This window comes from Neltuma alba, unplaced genomic scaffold, assembly GCF_004799145.2.
Source record: "Neltuma alba isolate B1F8T4 unplaced genomic scaffold, ASM479914v2 tig00012137_pilon, whole genome shotgun sequence".
Classification (NCBI taxonomy): Eukaryota; Viridiplantae; Streptophyta; class Magnoliopsida; order Fabales; family Fabaceae; genus Neltuma; species Neltuma alba.
The window spans coordinates 91,525-107,947 of NW_021636687.1; the positions used below are offsets into that span (position 1 = coordinate 91,525).

At 33.6% G+C, this 16,423-nt stretch overlaps 2 protein-coding genes across 2 annotated transcripts; both read left to right on the top strand.

Moving 5' to 3' along the window:
- Positions 1-6,739: 6,739 nt before the first annotated feature.
- On the top strand, positions 6,740-7,558 carry LOC114723403 (uncharacterized). Its single transcript, XM_028909596.1, has one exon. The coding sequence runs from the start codon at positions 6,740-6,742 to the stop codon at positions 7,556-7,558; it is 819 nt and encodes a 272-aa protein (XP_028765429.1).
- Positions 7,559-9,409: 1,851 nt separating this feature from the next.
- Positions 9,410-10,283, top strand: LOC114723421 (probably inactive leucine-rich repeat receptor-like protein kinase At5g48380; the record flags this gene model as incomplete). The annotated part of the gene is made up of 1 exon (XM_028909614.1): positions 9,410-10,283. A coding segment is annotated over one exon (693 nt), but the record flags the coding sequence as incomplete, so codon positions are not given.
- Positions 10,284-16,423: the final 6,140 nt, after the last annotated feature.

Here is a 16,423-nt window from a genome sequence, read left to right on the forward strand (position 1 = left end):
ATATATATGTCTCGTAATTCTGTGTCTTGCCATAGAGATCGACTTGGAATAATCTATTTTCCTCCCAACTTTCAAATCATTCAATAAAGCATCCATGGCCTAATTGGTATGTACAATTTATATTATTTAGTTCTGTGTACCCTTTAATTAGTATTCACCAGTTGTTATCGTGAAGGACTATTATTTTCCCTATATTCATAGTTATAATATTAAATATATACAAGTAGAATCGGTAAACGAACAAGTTCCACGGTGTTCCCTGTGTCTCATTTCGCGATCAAGTTATAATATTGAATGTACACTATTCTTTACGTACTTTATACGGCATTTATTAAGTATTAATAATTAAACTATATCAATTAAGAAGATAAAGCTTGACTTGATTTGATGAAAATGGTCCTTTTGAAGTGCTTTGGAAAATTACTCTCATCGAAGACTTTGAAAAACCAAATATATTAAGTAATTTAATAACTTTTTTAGTCTTTTTAAGTTAGTCAACTGAGTCTTGTGTCTCTTTCTCTAGTAAGTCTTCTGTCATTATGCGTGTTTTCCTTCATTTTAAAAGTTGAGACAAATTTAAGGGACCAAATTGATAATTAAGAGAAACTTGAGCAAGTTGATGATAAATATTAAATTTCAAGGACCAAATCGATAATTGATGCAACTTTGAAGAATTTCTTTTTACAAACTTGGGAACAGATGGGAAATTATTTTTTCTTCATAAAAGTATATATCATTAATTTAAACAGAAGGTAAGAGAATGATATAGTAGTACTAAATTAAAAAAAGGATTGTAACTAAATTATAATTGACTGAATTCTGGCCCCCAAAAATTATAATTGACTAGCTTAATTAGCTTGTTTCTTTTAACGCTGGCTGTACTCCACTATTCTAACTTGGGTGACAAATAATTATAAAGTCACTTTCTTCTAGATGCCATCGATATCCAATAAGAATTCTATTTTATTGAACAACCTAATTCTAAAAATATAAAATTTTCAGACATTTGTCTTGTGTTTTCATCTTTGGCCTGTCATCTTTCCCACTTATCAATAAAATAGAATAAAATTTTTTAAGCTTTTTATGAATAGTTTACAAATATGGAAAAGTGGATAATTAATCAGATCATCATCATAGGTAATATCATGATCGTCCGTTCATTTTCATGCTTTTATATTATTCTTTTGTAATTTCTTAAACAAATTTCAGAGGAAAAGAAAATGAGGATATAATGAGGCATTAGTGGGTATATATAATAGATATTTACTTTTTCCCTTATTATCTTTTTCTGTATTTAGTTGTTTGGAACAGGTCTTGTGCATATTCATTTCAAAAAGACTGTAACTTAAACCGTAAAGTGAGATCAATGTAAGTTGATCTATTCAGAATCTATGAAAATATTGCGGTTAAACGCTAATATCATGTTAATCTCATTAATTAAAGAATTTTTAAGTTAACAATATCACGCACTATATACAAGTTATTATAAACAACCGATTGACCTAAGTGTGAATAAATGTGTTTTTTTTTTCTATAAGTAAATATGTGTTCTGTGTATATATGTAGAGAAGTTCTTTGGAAAGAAGCTCGCCTCAGACTTCATATTTCACTGCTGAGAGGTTGTTCCCACTGGCGATGATATTTCTCTGCCTTGGAATAGCAATACGATATGCACCTCATCTAAATCCAGATCAATTTTTTATCGTTATCACTGATGTAGTGCTGAAGTTTTTATGATAATATTGCTCTTAACCGGTGAGTTATATACGTTCGTGTTATTACTCTTTTATATATGCCTGACGAACTTGCGATAGCTAATTATCATGGATCCGATTGGCTTCTGTGTTCTCTTGGCACTAATTGGTTCTGCTTTTGCACTGTTTAGTGTTTATGCTAATAAAACTTTCTTTTTCACTTTGTTTTAATTTCTTTTGCGGGATCCTATTATGTCCAGATAAATGGAGCTTGAGATGTCAAAAACTCCTGGATTTGAATTTCCAAATTACAACTCATAAGACCGTGGCATATCATTAAAAAATTAAAATTACAACGTAGTATAAAATTTAAAGTGGAGGCCATTACGAATGGATTTTTTAAATTAAAAAAACTAAGTTATTTGGTCTTATCTTGTGTCTTTGCAATCACGACATATAAGTAGGGCTTGGGAATAGAAAAATATATGCTATTAAAATATATTTCCTAGTTATTCAAAACATTAAATATTTCTACTTTTATTCAAAAGTTTTTTGGGACCTCAATATTTTATTCAAAAGTTAAAGCTCGCTCTTTCGAGTTTTCAATGAACGTGTCATTCTAATATACACCTAACCTTAATTAAACCTTCTCGCAACTTTATGCTTGTTCAGTTTATATACGCTTCTTCTTGGCTGGTTCTTATATAACTAGACGCCGTACCCGTGCAATCACGGGTTATTAAGTCAATACTTTTTACATCATCAAAGGAAATAACTATTAGTATTTACATCAAGTTGAAATCACGTTTTGAAAAACCTAGTTGTACCCAATATTTATTGTTCGATTTGTTGGCCTTTCTTTGTTATGACTTGTGTTCTGTTTTTTTGTAGGAAAACCTTGTTCTTTTGTTTCTAAAATATTAGACTTAGTGTAATAATGGGGAATTAATACAGTTTGCAACATAGAAATTAGCAAAATTATTGTAGCTTTTATAAATATGATACATAATTTTACTACTCTAACAACATGTTTTGAAATGCTTTTGTGTACCTGTTGGCAAAAAAAAAAAAAAAGGTGTCTGTATACATCACATTTGTTGTTATGTTTGTTGCTAGTTTCTAAGAATCCAATATTAATATCTTAAGGCCTGTCATACTTCTAACCATGAAAATAGCAACACTGAGTTGTCCACGTAAGAATACTGGAGGAAGGAACAACCCTACATTGGCCATTGACAGACGATGACTTTACAATTTAAAATCTAAGCCATTGATCAAAAATCAAGAAAAGATGATGTGGATGTAACTTCAGAGATATCTTCCTTGCAACAAATATGCTTATGCCTAATAAAGATATAAAAATTTGTGCACAAAACCAACTGACTACATACTCATGCTAGCTAGAAGCTCTCCATCCTTTACTCCATTTTAATTTAATATTTCTATTTTATTTGAAAGATTAACGTCATTCTGTACAATTTTCAATCAATATGTTTTTCTGATAAAATACATGAAGAAATAAACCTAACGCTATTCAAACCTTCTGGCACTTCCCCTTACTCAGTTAATACACATTATTTCCTTTGAGATGTAATTCTTGTGATAAGGACACCATGTATATTTAATAATATTGTCAATAAAGCTTCTTAATTAATTAATAATACTCCTCCAATTAATAACGTTTATAATTTTGAAAATTTTTAAAAATAACTATTTGAAGTTGTGAAAAGCATATATCTAGGTGCCTTCACTCGCACAAGTCATCCTTGGCGTGGAAATTTTGGCCCCTTCCCTATTATTTGACCCATCCGACGGCTTTTCCTTTCTCAAGAGTCAAGAGGAGAGTATTACTAATCTGTCATTTCTCTTTTAATTAGTCCCATTTGATGTTTTGTAACATATATGGACCTACCAATGTCCTCAACCACTCTGCATTTTTATAATTCTAAGAAAATGATCTTTTCATACAATTTTCAATTGAAAAAAAAAAAGTATAAAATCGTCTTGCGCCTATAATTACGCGAAAATGAAAAATTAGTAACTGCTCTCTTTACAATTCAACTACTTAAAACTTTGCCATAATAATTTACTCTAGTCTTCTCTCTTCTGGGCGCCACAATAATCACTCAATGCTTCAATTATATCATTTTGGTAATCTCATTATCAGACTAGAGAATCAGTTTCTAAGAAATTTTCACTGTCCCTTGGGGGACATTGGAAAAAATTGCACCGATACTAAGAAATTTTCACTTTTCTTATTTAACTTTTGAATTTATATATATTATTGAGAAAATTATACCATTCTAGTCCTTATTATCAGACACCAGAAGAAATATGAGGTCCTTATATAATTAAGTCAGCAAGTGTATTAATAACATTTTTCAGCAATATTCTAAGAAGAAATTTTCACTTTTCTCATTTAAATTTTGAATATATATATTAGTGAGAAAATTATACCATTCTAGTCCTTATTATCAGACACCAGAAGAATTATGGGTTCCTTATATAATTAAGTCATCAAGGGTATTAAACATTTTTCAGTAATTCACCAAGAGCCTAAACAAAGACTGATGCATATCAATTTTAGTCAACCATATATATCAATTAAGAAGTGGCACATAATTCGATTACACGTGATACCACCAAAGACATGATAGGTAGCAAATGCTTATTTAATCAGACAATGCCCTAACCCGCATGACGATGTATCGGTGGTCTATATTTATTTGTGAAGGAAAAAAAAAAACTTGTTGGTATCCTCTGCACGGCACCGAATTATCACTTTTTTTAAAAGCATGTAATACATTAATAAAAGAATGAATATGTGAGTCGACTAAATAGTAAACTGAAGACTTGAGGAAAAATATTGAGCAACGAACGATATAAAAAGAGAGATAGCTCAAGAAGCTAATTAAGGTTATGACCAGAAGGAGCACTATATATATAAGCTCGGTATCAAGAACCAGATGTAAGTGTCAGCTAGAACTAGGGTTTGGTCCAAGGTACCAATGTTCAAAGTATTGTCACTTCGTCCTTTATAAAGTGTGTTTCAAGGCTCGTCCTACGGACTCACCCATAACCCATCAATTCATGGGTAGCCCGATTCCAATTTCTCTGGGAACCTGCCGGTGGACGGAACCACCGTCTGTGCGATGCTTGCGCGAGGGACTTTCGAGGGTTTCTGTATGATGATCAATATCCCAGATACAAGCTTGACTTGCACCCTTGTTGCCTGAGCCTTAAGAGAGACATGTTTGATTCGTCTCGTAAACCACAAGCTCTTTGGGCTCTTGGCAAAAAGAGCTTCGCTGAGGCCATAGACATCATTTTTCAATTGTGGAGTGATCAAAATGGTAAAGTTAGGTCTCAGGGTTATAATATCAGTTCTATTTGGAGATCCAATAACTCCACTTAGCTGTTCATAATCCTGTAGTTTTGCTCGTATTACTCTTTTATGTCTGACGAACTTGTGATAGCCAGTAATTGATCCAAGTCTCTGCTAATTGGCTTCGTGTTGTCTTGGTGGTTGGTTCTATTTTTGCACTGTTTAAGCTAATAAAGCTTTCTTTCACTTTTGTTTTCTATTTCGCGGGATCCTCCTCCACTAAATTTCAGGTTTAAGTCCAGATTCATTTCTTTTTTAATTTTGTTGGTATATTTATAAAACGTTTTCAGTTTGGAATGCGAAGAAATATATCGATCCGTATGTAAATCGAGGACTTTGGAGCATCATTGGAACCCATGAATAGAAAATCAGGTAAGTGAAATAACTTACAATACTAAAACTGTAATAAATAAGTACCTTATTGATAAGTTTTTCATATCCCAAACATTTTCCCTTGCATTATATGATAAATATCATGTCGAGGCTGAAGTAAACAGTACTATTTCGGTTTCGAACATCATAGCTTATTATAGATCTTGAAACACACACATGCACATATATATTACCAACAAGCTGTTGGTTTAGGTGGTAAGTAGCCTTCCTTGCCTCTTAAGAAAAAGAACACAAGTTCAAATCTTAGGAAGCGCACTTGTTGGGGGAGGCAAAAACTTTTTGCACCAAGCCTCGAAAGGGAAAAACCTTAATCAAATAAAATATATATTAAATTGATATTGATATTTTTTGTTTGGATAACTTGAAGAAAGACAATACATACTCCTTCCTATTTTAAACGTAGAATGTATACGTTGAGATAAAAATGTATAGAACGAGAAGGGGCCTAATGTATGCTCTAACCTCTAAAATGTTTTTCTTCTTTTGATCATTGTATTGTACAAAAATGAATAATATTTTGATACCTTAGAAACATGATGAGTTTTGAATTTTTTTTAAAGATTTTTTCACGCGAATAAATTAAAACTGCACAATTTTATGGTTGTTTCTTTCTTTGAAAATTAGTTAAAAATTTAATATTGCACTATTTTTTGTTGGTAGGATATCAAGATATTACCCAATAGATAGAAGCTGGATCATTAGAAGGGGGTATTATTAGAGGCCCTTGCCTGTCGTGTGGGTAGGAGCTAAGAGATCTGAGGCTGGCTCAAATCTCAAGAGGGCAAGTCAACACACTGAGTTAAAGCCCCCCCGGATTACAAGCTGAAGCAACCTATATATATATATATATATATATATATAGTTTTGGGTAGTTGAGCAAACACTGATATGATATATTTTGCCCTTGTCATAAGGAGATGGTATTACTGGTAAGTAACAAATGCTGCTTTGATATGACAATGCTGTGAGCGATGACAGATCAGTAATTTATTTATATATGAAGAAACAACTGGTTGTCATCTTGGGCACCGAATTATATATAATGTATTTTTAAAGCACGTAGTACATTAATAAAAGAATGAACATGTGCGGTCGAGCGACGATCTGCAGTATACGATAAGAGGGAGAATCTCAAGACGCCATGGTTGACCAGAAATAAAGCTCGCTAAAAACCAGATCGATCATGAAAGTCTTAAGAAGTAGAAGGCTAGAAGCAAGCTAGCTTATGGGGCGACAAATAGAAAGTGATTTCTGAGAGAAGACAATGATGGCTCACCCATGGCATCCCCACCCATTGAGGCTCAATCTCGACGAAGAAGAAAAGCGATTTAAGTGCAGTGGATGCAAAGAACATGGGTTAGGTCCAAGGTACCAATGTGCCGTGAATTGTCCCTTCGTCCTTCACGAGCTGTGTTTCAATGTTAGCCCCGACGATCCACCCAGAACCCATGAATTCATGGGTAACTGCGAATTCCAATTCCTCCGGAAACCTCCGGGCGGACCGAACCGCCGGTTGTGCGATGCTTGTGGGTGCGACATCCGAGGGTTTCTGTATCATGATATGCGCAGAAACGTGCATGACTTGCACCCTCGTTGCCTGAACCTTAAGAGAACCATTTCTGATCCTGATAGTGGCATGAAGCTGAAACTTAAGGACAAAGTGCCTTCCAACTCCGTGTGTGATAAATGCAAGAGGAAGGATCTAAATGTGGCGACCAAAGGGCCCTTCAGAGGTTGGTGCTACGCGTCCTCATGTGGGAACTATTGCTACCATGTTTTTTGTTTGAAGAAGAAATTGATTCTAGATAACTGGGAAAGGGGCTATTTCAATGTCGCTTCTTCTTCTTCTTCTTCGAGCTTGGTCGTCAGAACTGGACGCTCATCAAGAAATACGAGAGCGCCAAGTGATGGAAGCTTGGTCACATCAGCCCCACGCCCGTCGACTTCGTATTCCACTCCTAAGGGGTTGTTCCCGGTGGCGATGGTATTTCTCGCCGCTCTAATATCACTATATTTGTCTGAAAATCCAGTTGAATTTTTTAAGGTTTTCGCTGATGTGCTCGTGAAAGTTTTGCCTCGCTCTTAAGCGAATGATTACTTTTTGATGTCTGACGAACTTTCGATTGGCTTACTTTTTTATGTCTGATGAACTTTCGATTGGCTTAGTGTTCTCTTGGCACTAAATGGTTCTGCTTTTGCACTGTTTATGCTAATAAAACTTTCTTTTCCACTTTGTTTTCTTCTTGCGGGATCGATCCTTAAGTGCAGATAATTAAATCGAGCCGCACTAGATGTCAAAAGTTCCTGGATTTAGTCTTATATCTTGTGGCCAATGCAATTGTGACACGTATGCGTAGGGCTTAGAAAAGTATGTGCTATTAAAATATATTTCCAAGGTATTCAAAACATCAAATATTTCTATTTTATTCCAAAGTTTTTTTTCTGACCTCGATATTTTATATTCAAAAGTTAAAGCTCATTCTTTGGACGTTTCAATGAATGTTTCTTTCTAATAAAATACTCCATACAATATTAATGCACCCAACCTTATTCAAACCTTACCGCCCTTATGCTTGTTCAATTTTTAGACCCAAAAAAATGCTTGTTCAGTTTGTATTATATTACTTCTCTTGGTTCTTATCTTATATAATCTAAATACACCGGCCATGTTTTAAAATATAACGACGTTATGTTTAAAGCATTTATTTTCCACCTGATAATTTTAGTACTAGGTGTGTTGTTTTTTTTTTTTTTGGCATCATTTTTAGTACTAAGTGTTAAATATAAAAATTTTTAACTAATTAATCAAAGTCTTTTAGCTAGTAACTTTTATTAATAACTTTAGAATTTTACCCAAAAAAAATTAACTACAAGTGGGCATAAGGCTAGATGCTCCCACTCGCGCAGTCAAGGCGTCGTCCCTTAGCGTGCAAAATTTGGCCCTTCCTTATTTTGTCTCATCGCATTTTGTTCCTCTTTCTCTTTTTTTTAATACATAAAACTTTCAAAGTCTAGGTCAGTTTGGTCTCTGGGGTTTACCAGAATCAAGACACGCTGCTAGACACTGAGAGCACTTAGATCGGTACTTAAAGATCGCCTACAAGTAAGATTCTCACATTGATAGTGACATCTGAATTTATGATCTCGTGGGTTATAAGTCAACTTTTTATTAACCAGACCAATTCTTGTTGGCTTGATAGCTTTTTTGTTTTCCTTTTTTTTTTATATAATTTACACAATTTTTCTCACGAATTAATTAATAATGTTATATATTGCTATCAATTCTAAAAACATGACCTTATCATTCGCCAAAAAAAAAAAAACATGATCCAATGAGAATAAATTATAAAATAATCTCGCGTATGGTTTCGATTGAAAAATTAGCAAAGCTCTATTTGCAAATCAACTGCTTAAAAACTTTGTTATAATAATTTACTCCCAGTATTCTGGCCCACGATAAGTCCATACTGAATTATATCATTTTAGTAATCGCTTGATCAGATCAAAGAATCAGTTTTAAGAAATTTTCACTTGAAGTTTTGAATCTGTATGCATGTGTATAATGCTTATGCGTGGGTGTGAGACTAAGAGAATTATATTCTCAAAAAAATTCCCTGTTTAAAAGTCGGTCTTTCGACTTTTCAATGGATGTTGGTCCTATTCAAACCTTCTCACACGTCGGCTTACCCACTAATATATACATCTTCTGGAGCTCCGCATGCGTCGTCCTTTTTCCTGAATTGCATTCTGAGATAACTCAGGTGAGTGAATATTTATTCAATCCGAGTTGGTTTTTGAATATTCCGATCGTGACTCAAGTTTAAATAGTGTTCTTTTAATTTCTCTGCTGCCGTTAATAACACTGGTTTTTCTGTTCTTTTAACCTCTTTTAAATGTGTTTCAGGGCGTTTTCGCAAGAATATCCAGATTATATTAATTCCTTTCGGTTGGCTTGGGTTTGAGATCGTGGTTGAAGATGATTCTGAGTGGCCGAACTTTGGGCGCTCATATTATTGCCATTAATTTTTTGTTGCTGTTGAGTTGTAACATGGTCTTCGGGACTGCGACTGATATCTTCTGCTTGAAAAGCATAAAAGATTCACTTGAAGACCCATATGGTTATTTGAAGTCTTCCTGGGATTTCAACAACATCACAGAAGGATTTATCTGCAGATTCACTGGGGTTGAATGCTGGCACCCTGATGAGAACAGGGTCTTAAATCTCAAGTTGTCAAACATGGCACTCAAGGGCCAGTTTCCTCGTGCCATTCGAAATTGCTCCAGCTTAACAGGATTAGATCTGTCAATGAACACACTTTCTGGGAAAATTCCTGCGGATATTGATGTTCTTCTTCCATTTGTGACAACTCTTGATCTATCTTCCAATAATTTTTCTGGGAAAATCCCCAACAGCGTTGCAAATTGCAGCTATCTGAATTCCCTTAAACTCGATCAGAACCAACTCAGTGGGCGAATTCCCGGAGAATTGACCTTCCTTACAAGGCTGAAGACATTTACAGTGACCAACAATCTTTTGACCGGTCCAGTTCCAAACCTTCCACAAGTCCCAGCTGAGAGTTATGCAAATAATTCAGGACTCTGTGGTGGTCCCTTACCACCTTGCTCCTAATCTGTGTTGTTAGCCTTTCAATTGCGCTGTGCCATGCAGCAGAGAGTTAGAACAATCTATTTCCCTACCGACACTTCGAATCATTCAATAAAGGGATCCATGGCCTTATTGCTTAGTGTGTACACTCTATGTTATTATTAATATTTAGTTCTGTGTCTTTAATCTCCATCATTTTTTTCTTCATAAACGTCTTCATCATTCAATAAAGTGTGCTTAGTTTACAGAGATCCATGGCACTCTACACGCCAATACGCCACAAGGGTGCTCGCATTTGATTCATATTAATACAACATCTTAACATATTTCATGATATTTTATTTTAATTATTAATTCTTTCACTTAATATTGCTAATTAAATATAAAAATTTCTTAGCAAGTAACTAAACTGCTCTAACTAATAACTTTTATTAAAAATAATTTTAAAATTTTGCAAAGAAAAATAACTAATTAAGAGTTGGCAAAAGTCTAGGTGCTCCCATTGGCATAGTCAAGTCGTCGCTTAGCGTGGAAATTTTCGCCTGTGTCTTATTTGACCCGTTCAATAGCCCTTCGTTTCTCTCTCTTCATATAATTTACACAATTTTTCTTAAGTGCTAATTAATTATTAATCCTACTTATTGCCATCAATATCCTCAATCACTCCGCATTTTTATAGTTCTAAAAGCATGATCTTTTCATGCAATTTTTAGTGAAAATAAATTGCTAAATCATCACGCAAGAAAAGTAATTAGCAAGGTTCACTTTGTTATAATAATTTACTCGAGTCTTCTGGACGGCCACAATCACTCAATACTTCAATTATACTACCTCTGGTCCTTAATATAATAAAGACTTCGACATTCAATTTGATTATAAATATAAGACCTCAATCTATTTTGTTTCTTACATTTATTTATTTTCTCAAGATAGTAGTTGTACATGTTAAAGATTTCATCAAATGGTAGTTCTAACTAATACACATGGTTAGTAAGGGTCTGTTAAGGAAAACAACACCTATTTATTACAAATAACTAATTTAACTAATTTTCTTAATCATAAAAAATATTCCAAGAACAAAGCTGGCATGTCTCTGTGGCATTCAGTTTCATCTGGCCTAAATGAGAAATTTCAAATGGCCTCAACTTGGTTCTGGCTTGAAATGGATGGTCTTTCTTTCAAAATTAGTCACTTCAATTAATTTGCTGGTTGAAATGGAAGGCCTCACTCTATGGGTTCTCTGTTATTTTTTTTCAGTGTTGGAAGTGGGGTGCAATGAGGATTTCAACCTATGGGACTGTGACTGCAGATACCTTGTGCTTTATTAATACATAGAATCGTAAAAGGAGAAACAAAGTATAACATGATATATATCAACAAGATAGAGATCTTAAGTATATGTTTGGGAGAGGAAAGGAGTTTCAAAAAGGAAAAGAGAAAATCCCTCTTAGACCAAGTACTTCCAGTTCTTAATATAAGACTTAATTGACTAATTTATAAAAATTAAAAAAGTTACTAAATTACTTAATCATGGCATATGTTATATAATCTCTATAAAATACTTATATATCATTGGATTATATGCTAATTTATAAGTGAGGTGAATTAATTTGGAGAAAAACAATATATAAATACTTTAAAGTAATTTAATAACTTCTTTTGTCTCCTCAAATTTGTTAACTTGGTTTTATATGAAGGACAAGAAATAATATCTCATTTAAGCCAAATATAAGTTTTTCATCATTGTGCGCCTCTCTCTCTAGTAAATCTTCTATCATTATGCATGCTTTCCTTTATTTTAAAAGTTGAGACAAACTTGAGAGACCAAATCAATAAGATAAATTTGAGGAAGTCAATGACAAATATTAAATTTTAAGGACCAAATTGATAATTGATGCAACTTTAAAGACTTTCCATTCTTCAAGGAAAAAATCACAAAAGAAGACCTTAAAAATTAAAAAATTATATACAGGGACCCGTTCATAAAACTGTTGTCCTTTTTATATAATTGGGAACAGATGGGAAATTATTTTTCTTCATCAAAGATGTATATATCATTAATTTAAACGGCAGGCAAGAGAATGATATAGCAGGACTAAACTAAAAAGAAAGGATCGTAACTAAATTATAATTGACTGACCTCTGGCCCAAAAAAATTATATATAATTGACCAACTACTCTGGCTTTTTGTACTCCACTACTCAAACTTGGGTGATTAATAATTATAAAGTCACTTTCTTCTAGATGCCACCGATAATTGATTCTCCAGTAAGAATTCAATTTTACTGAAAAAACCTAATCCTGAAAATATAAAATTTTCAAACGTTTGTCGCGTGTTTTCAGCTTTGGCCTGTCATCTTTCCCACTTATCAATAAAATAAAATAAAATTTTTAAGTAGAGTTTTTATGACTAATTTACAAATATTGAAAGGTGGCTAATTAATCAGATCATCATCATATGGAGGTGATGAACTCTTGGTTTGTGGCATTTTCTGCCTTCTTTTCATCTATGATTTTTGATAGAGCTCGATCTTATGAAAATGGTTAATAAAATATCAAGATCTTCAGTTCATTTTCATGCTTTTATATTATTCTTTTCTGATTTCTTAAACAAATTTTAGCAGAAAAGAAAATGAGATGTAATGAACCATTAGTATATAGATATATATATTCCTCCAGTCTTAAATATAAGACTTATTTTGTAATATAAATTATACTACAAAATGATTTTTATATTTAGGACCAAAGGGTAATATATATTTACCTTTTCAGTGGTTATCCTTTTCTGTATCTATTGTGGAAATCAACAAAAAAAAGCTAATGGGGGAAAAGTTGTTTGGAGTCCAGATACACCCACAAAAGCAATAAAAGGAATAGTAATAGTAGTAGTAGTAATAACAATAATAATAGCAGCAGCAGCAGAAGATCGAACATGTCTCGTGTTAATATGTTCATTTCTAAAAGTGTGCAACTTAAACTGTGAAGTGAGATCAGTGTAAGTTGATCTATTCAGAATCTATGAAAATATTGCCGTAAAACGCTAATAAGACGTCAATCTCATTAATTAAACAACTTTTAGTTTAACAATATCACGCACAATATAAAAGTTATTATTAACAACCGATTGACCTAGGTGCAAGTAAATGTGTTTTTTTCTGTAAGAAAATCTGTGTTGTGTGTATGTATTAGTATTTTTGTGTATTATTCTTTTAATCTTTAATATAAGATCTATTTTATAGTGTAAAATTGCACTACAGGTGTTATATTAAGCATCGAGAAGTACTTATTTTGGTTCAACTAATCTAACCCTGATAAATAGCATTAATTAAAAAAATGACTATGTGAACGAACAGTATGAAAAGAGAGAAATGTTGCAGACGCCGAGGTTGACCAGAAATAATTAACACTATCCATATATAAGATCATCACAAGAACCAGATGATAAAGGCAAATGTGTGAAGGTAGAAGCCTATGGAGCGACAAAATTACCCATGGCTTCGCCACCCAGTGATGAGTCTGAAACATGAGGAAGAAAATTTATTTAAGTGCAGTGGATGCAAAGAACCAGGGTTTGGCCCGAGGTACCAATGTGAAACAACCAATTGTCGCTTTGTCCTTCATGAGGATTGTTTCAAGGCTCGCCCCACACAGCCATCCAGAACCCATCCATTGATGGGTAACCGCAGATTCCAATTCCTCCTGGAACCTCCCGGCGGACCAGACCGCCGGTTGTGCGACGCTTGCGGTGGGGACATTCGAGGGTTCCTCTATCATGATAAATACAGACATGACCGTGACTTGCACCCTTGTTGCATGAACCTTCAGAAAACCATATCTGACCCTTTTAATAATGGGATGAAGCTGATTCTTAAGGGCAAAGTGTCCTCCGACTCCTTTTGTGTGAAATGCCAGAGGAAGGATCTAAACCTAAAGGCGGCCGAAGGGTTCATAGGGTGGTTTTATGTGTCCTCGGGCGGAAATCATTGGTACCATGTCCATTGTCTGAATAAATTGATCCTCCGTGCCCGGAAAAGGAGCTATTTCAATGTTCCTCCTTCTCTTTACCTTGTCCTTTTTATGTTTCTCGACCATATGGAGAAATTGACTCAGGAAATCAGAAGGGGCTATTTCAATGTTCCTCCTCCTCCTCCACTTCTGCTTCCACCTCCTCCACCACCACCTCCTCCTCCTCCTCCTCCACCGCCGCCACCGCTGCCACTTCCTCCTCCTCCTAGTATGGTCGACACAGCTGAGGCTGCAAGCTCATCAAGAAGTATGAGCGTGCCAACTTATAGAGGCTCGATCGAATCAGCCCCAAGCTCTTTGGAAAGAAGCTCGCCGCAGACTTCATACTTCACTGCTGAGAGGTTGTTCCGACTGGCGATATTATTTCTCTGCCTTGGAATAGCAATACGATATGCGCCTCAGAATCCAGGTGAACTTTTTACTGTTATCACTGGTGTGCTACTGAAGTTTTTATGATACGCACGCACGCACGCACGCACGTAACGGCGGCAACTTTATATTGCTCTTGTTAATCGTTGAGTTATGCTTGTGTTACTCTTTTATGTCTGACCAACTTGTGATAGCCCATTGGCTTCGTACGTGTTCTCTTGGCATCTGGTTCTACTTTTGCACTGTTGCTGCTAATAAAGCTTTCTTTCATTTTGTTTTCTTTTGCTAGATCCTCCACCTTCAAATTTTAGGATTATGTCCAGAAGGATTTCTTTTTTAATTTTATTTTGTATATGTCAAAAAAAAAAAAACAAAAAACAAAACAAAACATTCTGAGTTTCGAATGCGAGAGGCTTTCGCAAGAAGTATCCATTCGTATATGTAAATCGAGCTCTCGACGTCAAAACTCCGGGATATATTCGACCGATGCTAAAAATTACAGCTCATAAGATAGTGACATATCATTATCTATTTAAGAAAAAAAGGTTTATATCATTTTTAGTTATTAAAATTTGATTTTATTTTAATTTTGATCCCTAAAATTTGAAATCAGTAGATTTTGGTGGTTTCTAAAATTTAATCTCATTTTAGTTTTGGTTCTCAAAATTTCAAACGAGTGATTTTATTCCCTAAAATTTGATTTCAACTTAAGTTTTCTGTCCCTAAAATAAGGACCAAAACCAAAATGTGGTTAAATTTTAGGAACCATTTCAATTATCAAAACCAAAATGAAATCAAGCTTCAAAAACCAAAACCAAAATGAAATCAAATTTTAGAGATTAGAGATGGTATTAACCCTAAAAAATAAAATAAAATGACTTCAGTTTTTTGTAATTAAATTGATATTTATTTAAGATTAAAATTTAATATTTTAACTAATTTTTATATTTAGGACTAGAGAGAGCTTATTTGTTTTAAAGCTTCCTTAATACATATCTATATCTCTGATTTTGGCCTCCATATCATTTGTTTGGTCTTTCATATATATATATATATATATACACACACACACACATATATAATGACATCATTTCAACCACTCCACATTTCTATAACTCCAAAAACGTAACGTTTTTCATAAAAATTAGTAAAACTCTCTTTACATGCAATCAATTGTATACAAACAAATTTGTTATAATTTTAAAGTAGAGTACAAAGTGGGATATCCAAGCTTCTTAGGCACACACTCAGTTATTCAATTATACCATTTTAATCATCTTGCGATTAGAAGCTAGGGAATCAGTTTTATAAGAAAATGTGACTTTTTTTTTTTGGCAAGTTGTCGATCGGGAATGGATACGTAGCGCTTCGGAGAATATATGCTATTTAAATGGATTTCCTATAGTTATTCAAAACATTAAATATTTCTATTTTATTCGAAAGTTTAAACACATTCTATTATGGGCTAGTAAAAACAAACCAGATTCTATCGACTTTCAATCAATGTGTCTTTCTAATAAAATATTTGAAGAAAAAAAATAGGAAAATCACAAATAAAAACCTCCTAATATATAAAATTGTGATTTGAGACTCTTAATTTAGAAAATAGCAAATAAAGACCCAATCTCACTTTTGTAAATATAAAATTATGATGAAATATCTAAAATACCTGTCAGCCAAATAATAACTTTAGTAGACCAAATCACAACTTGACTGAAAGTATGCCAAATAACAAATTGACTATAAGAAATAACAAGTTCACTTTAACAATCAATAACAACTTTAGTAGACCAAATCACGAATTGGTTGAGAATATGCCAAATCACGAGTTGACTATAAGTAATGACAAGTTTATTTTAGCGAATGACAACTTCAACAGACCAAATCACAATTAAACTTAGAGGCATTTTAAATATTTCACCCACATTTCATATTTGCAAAAATAAGACC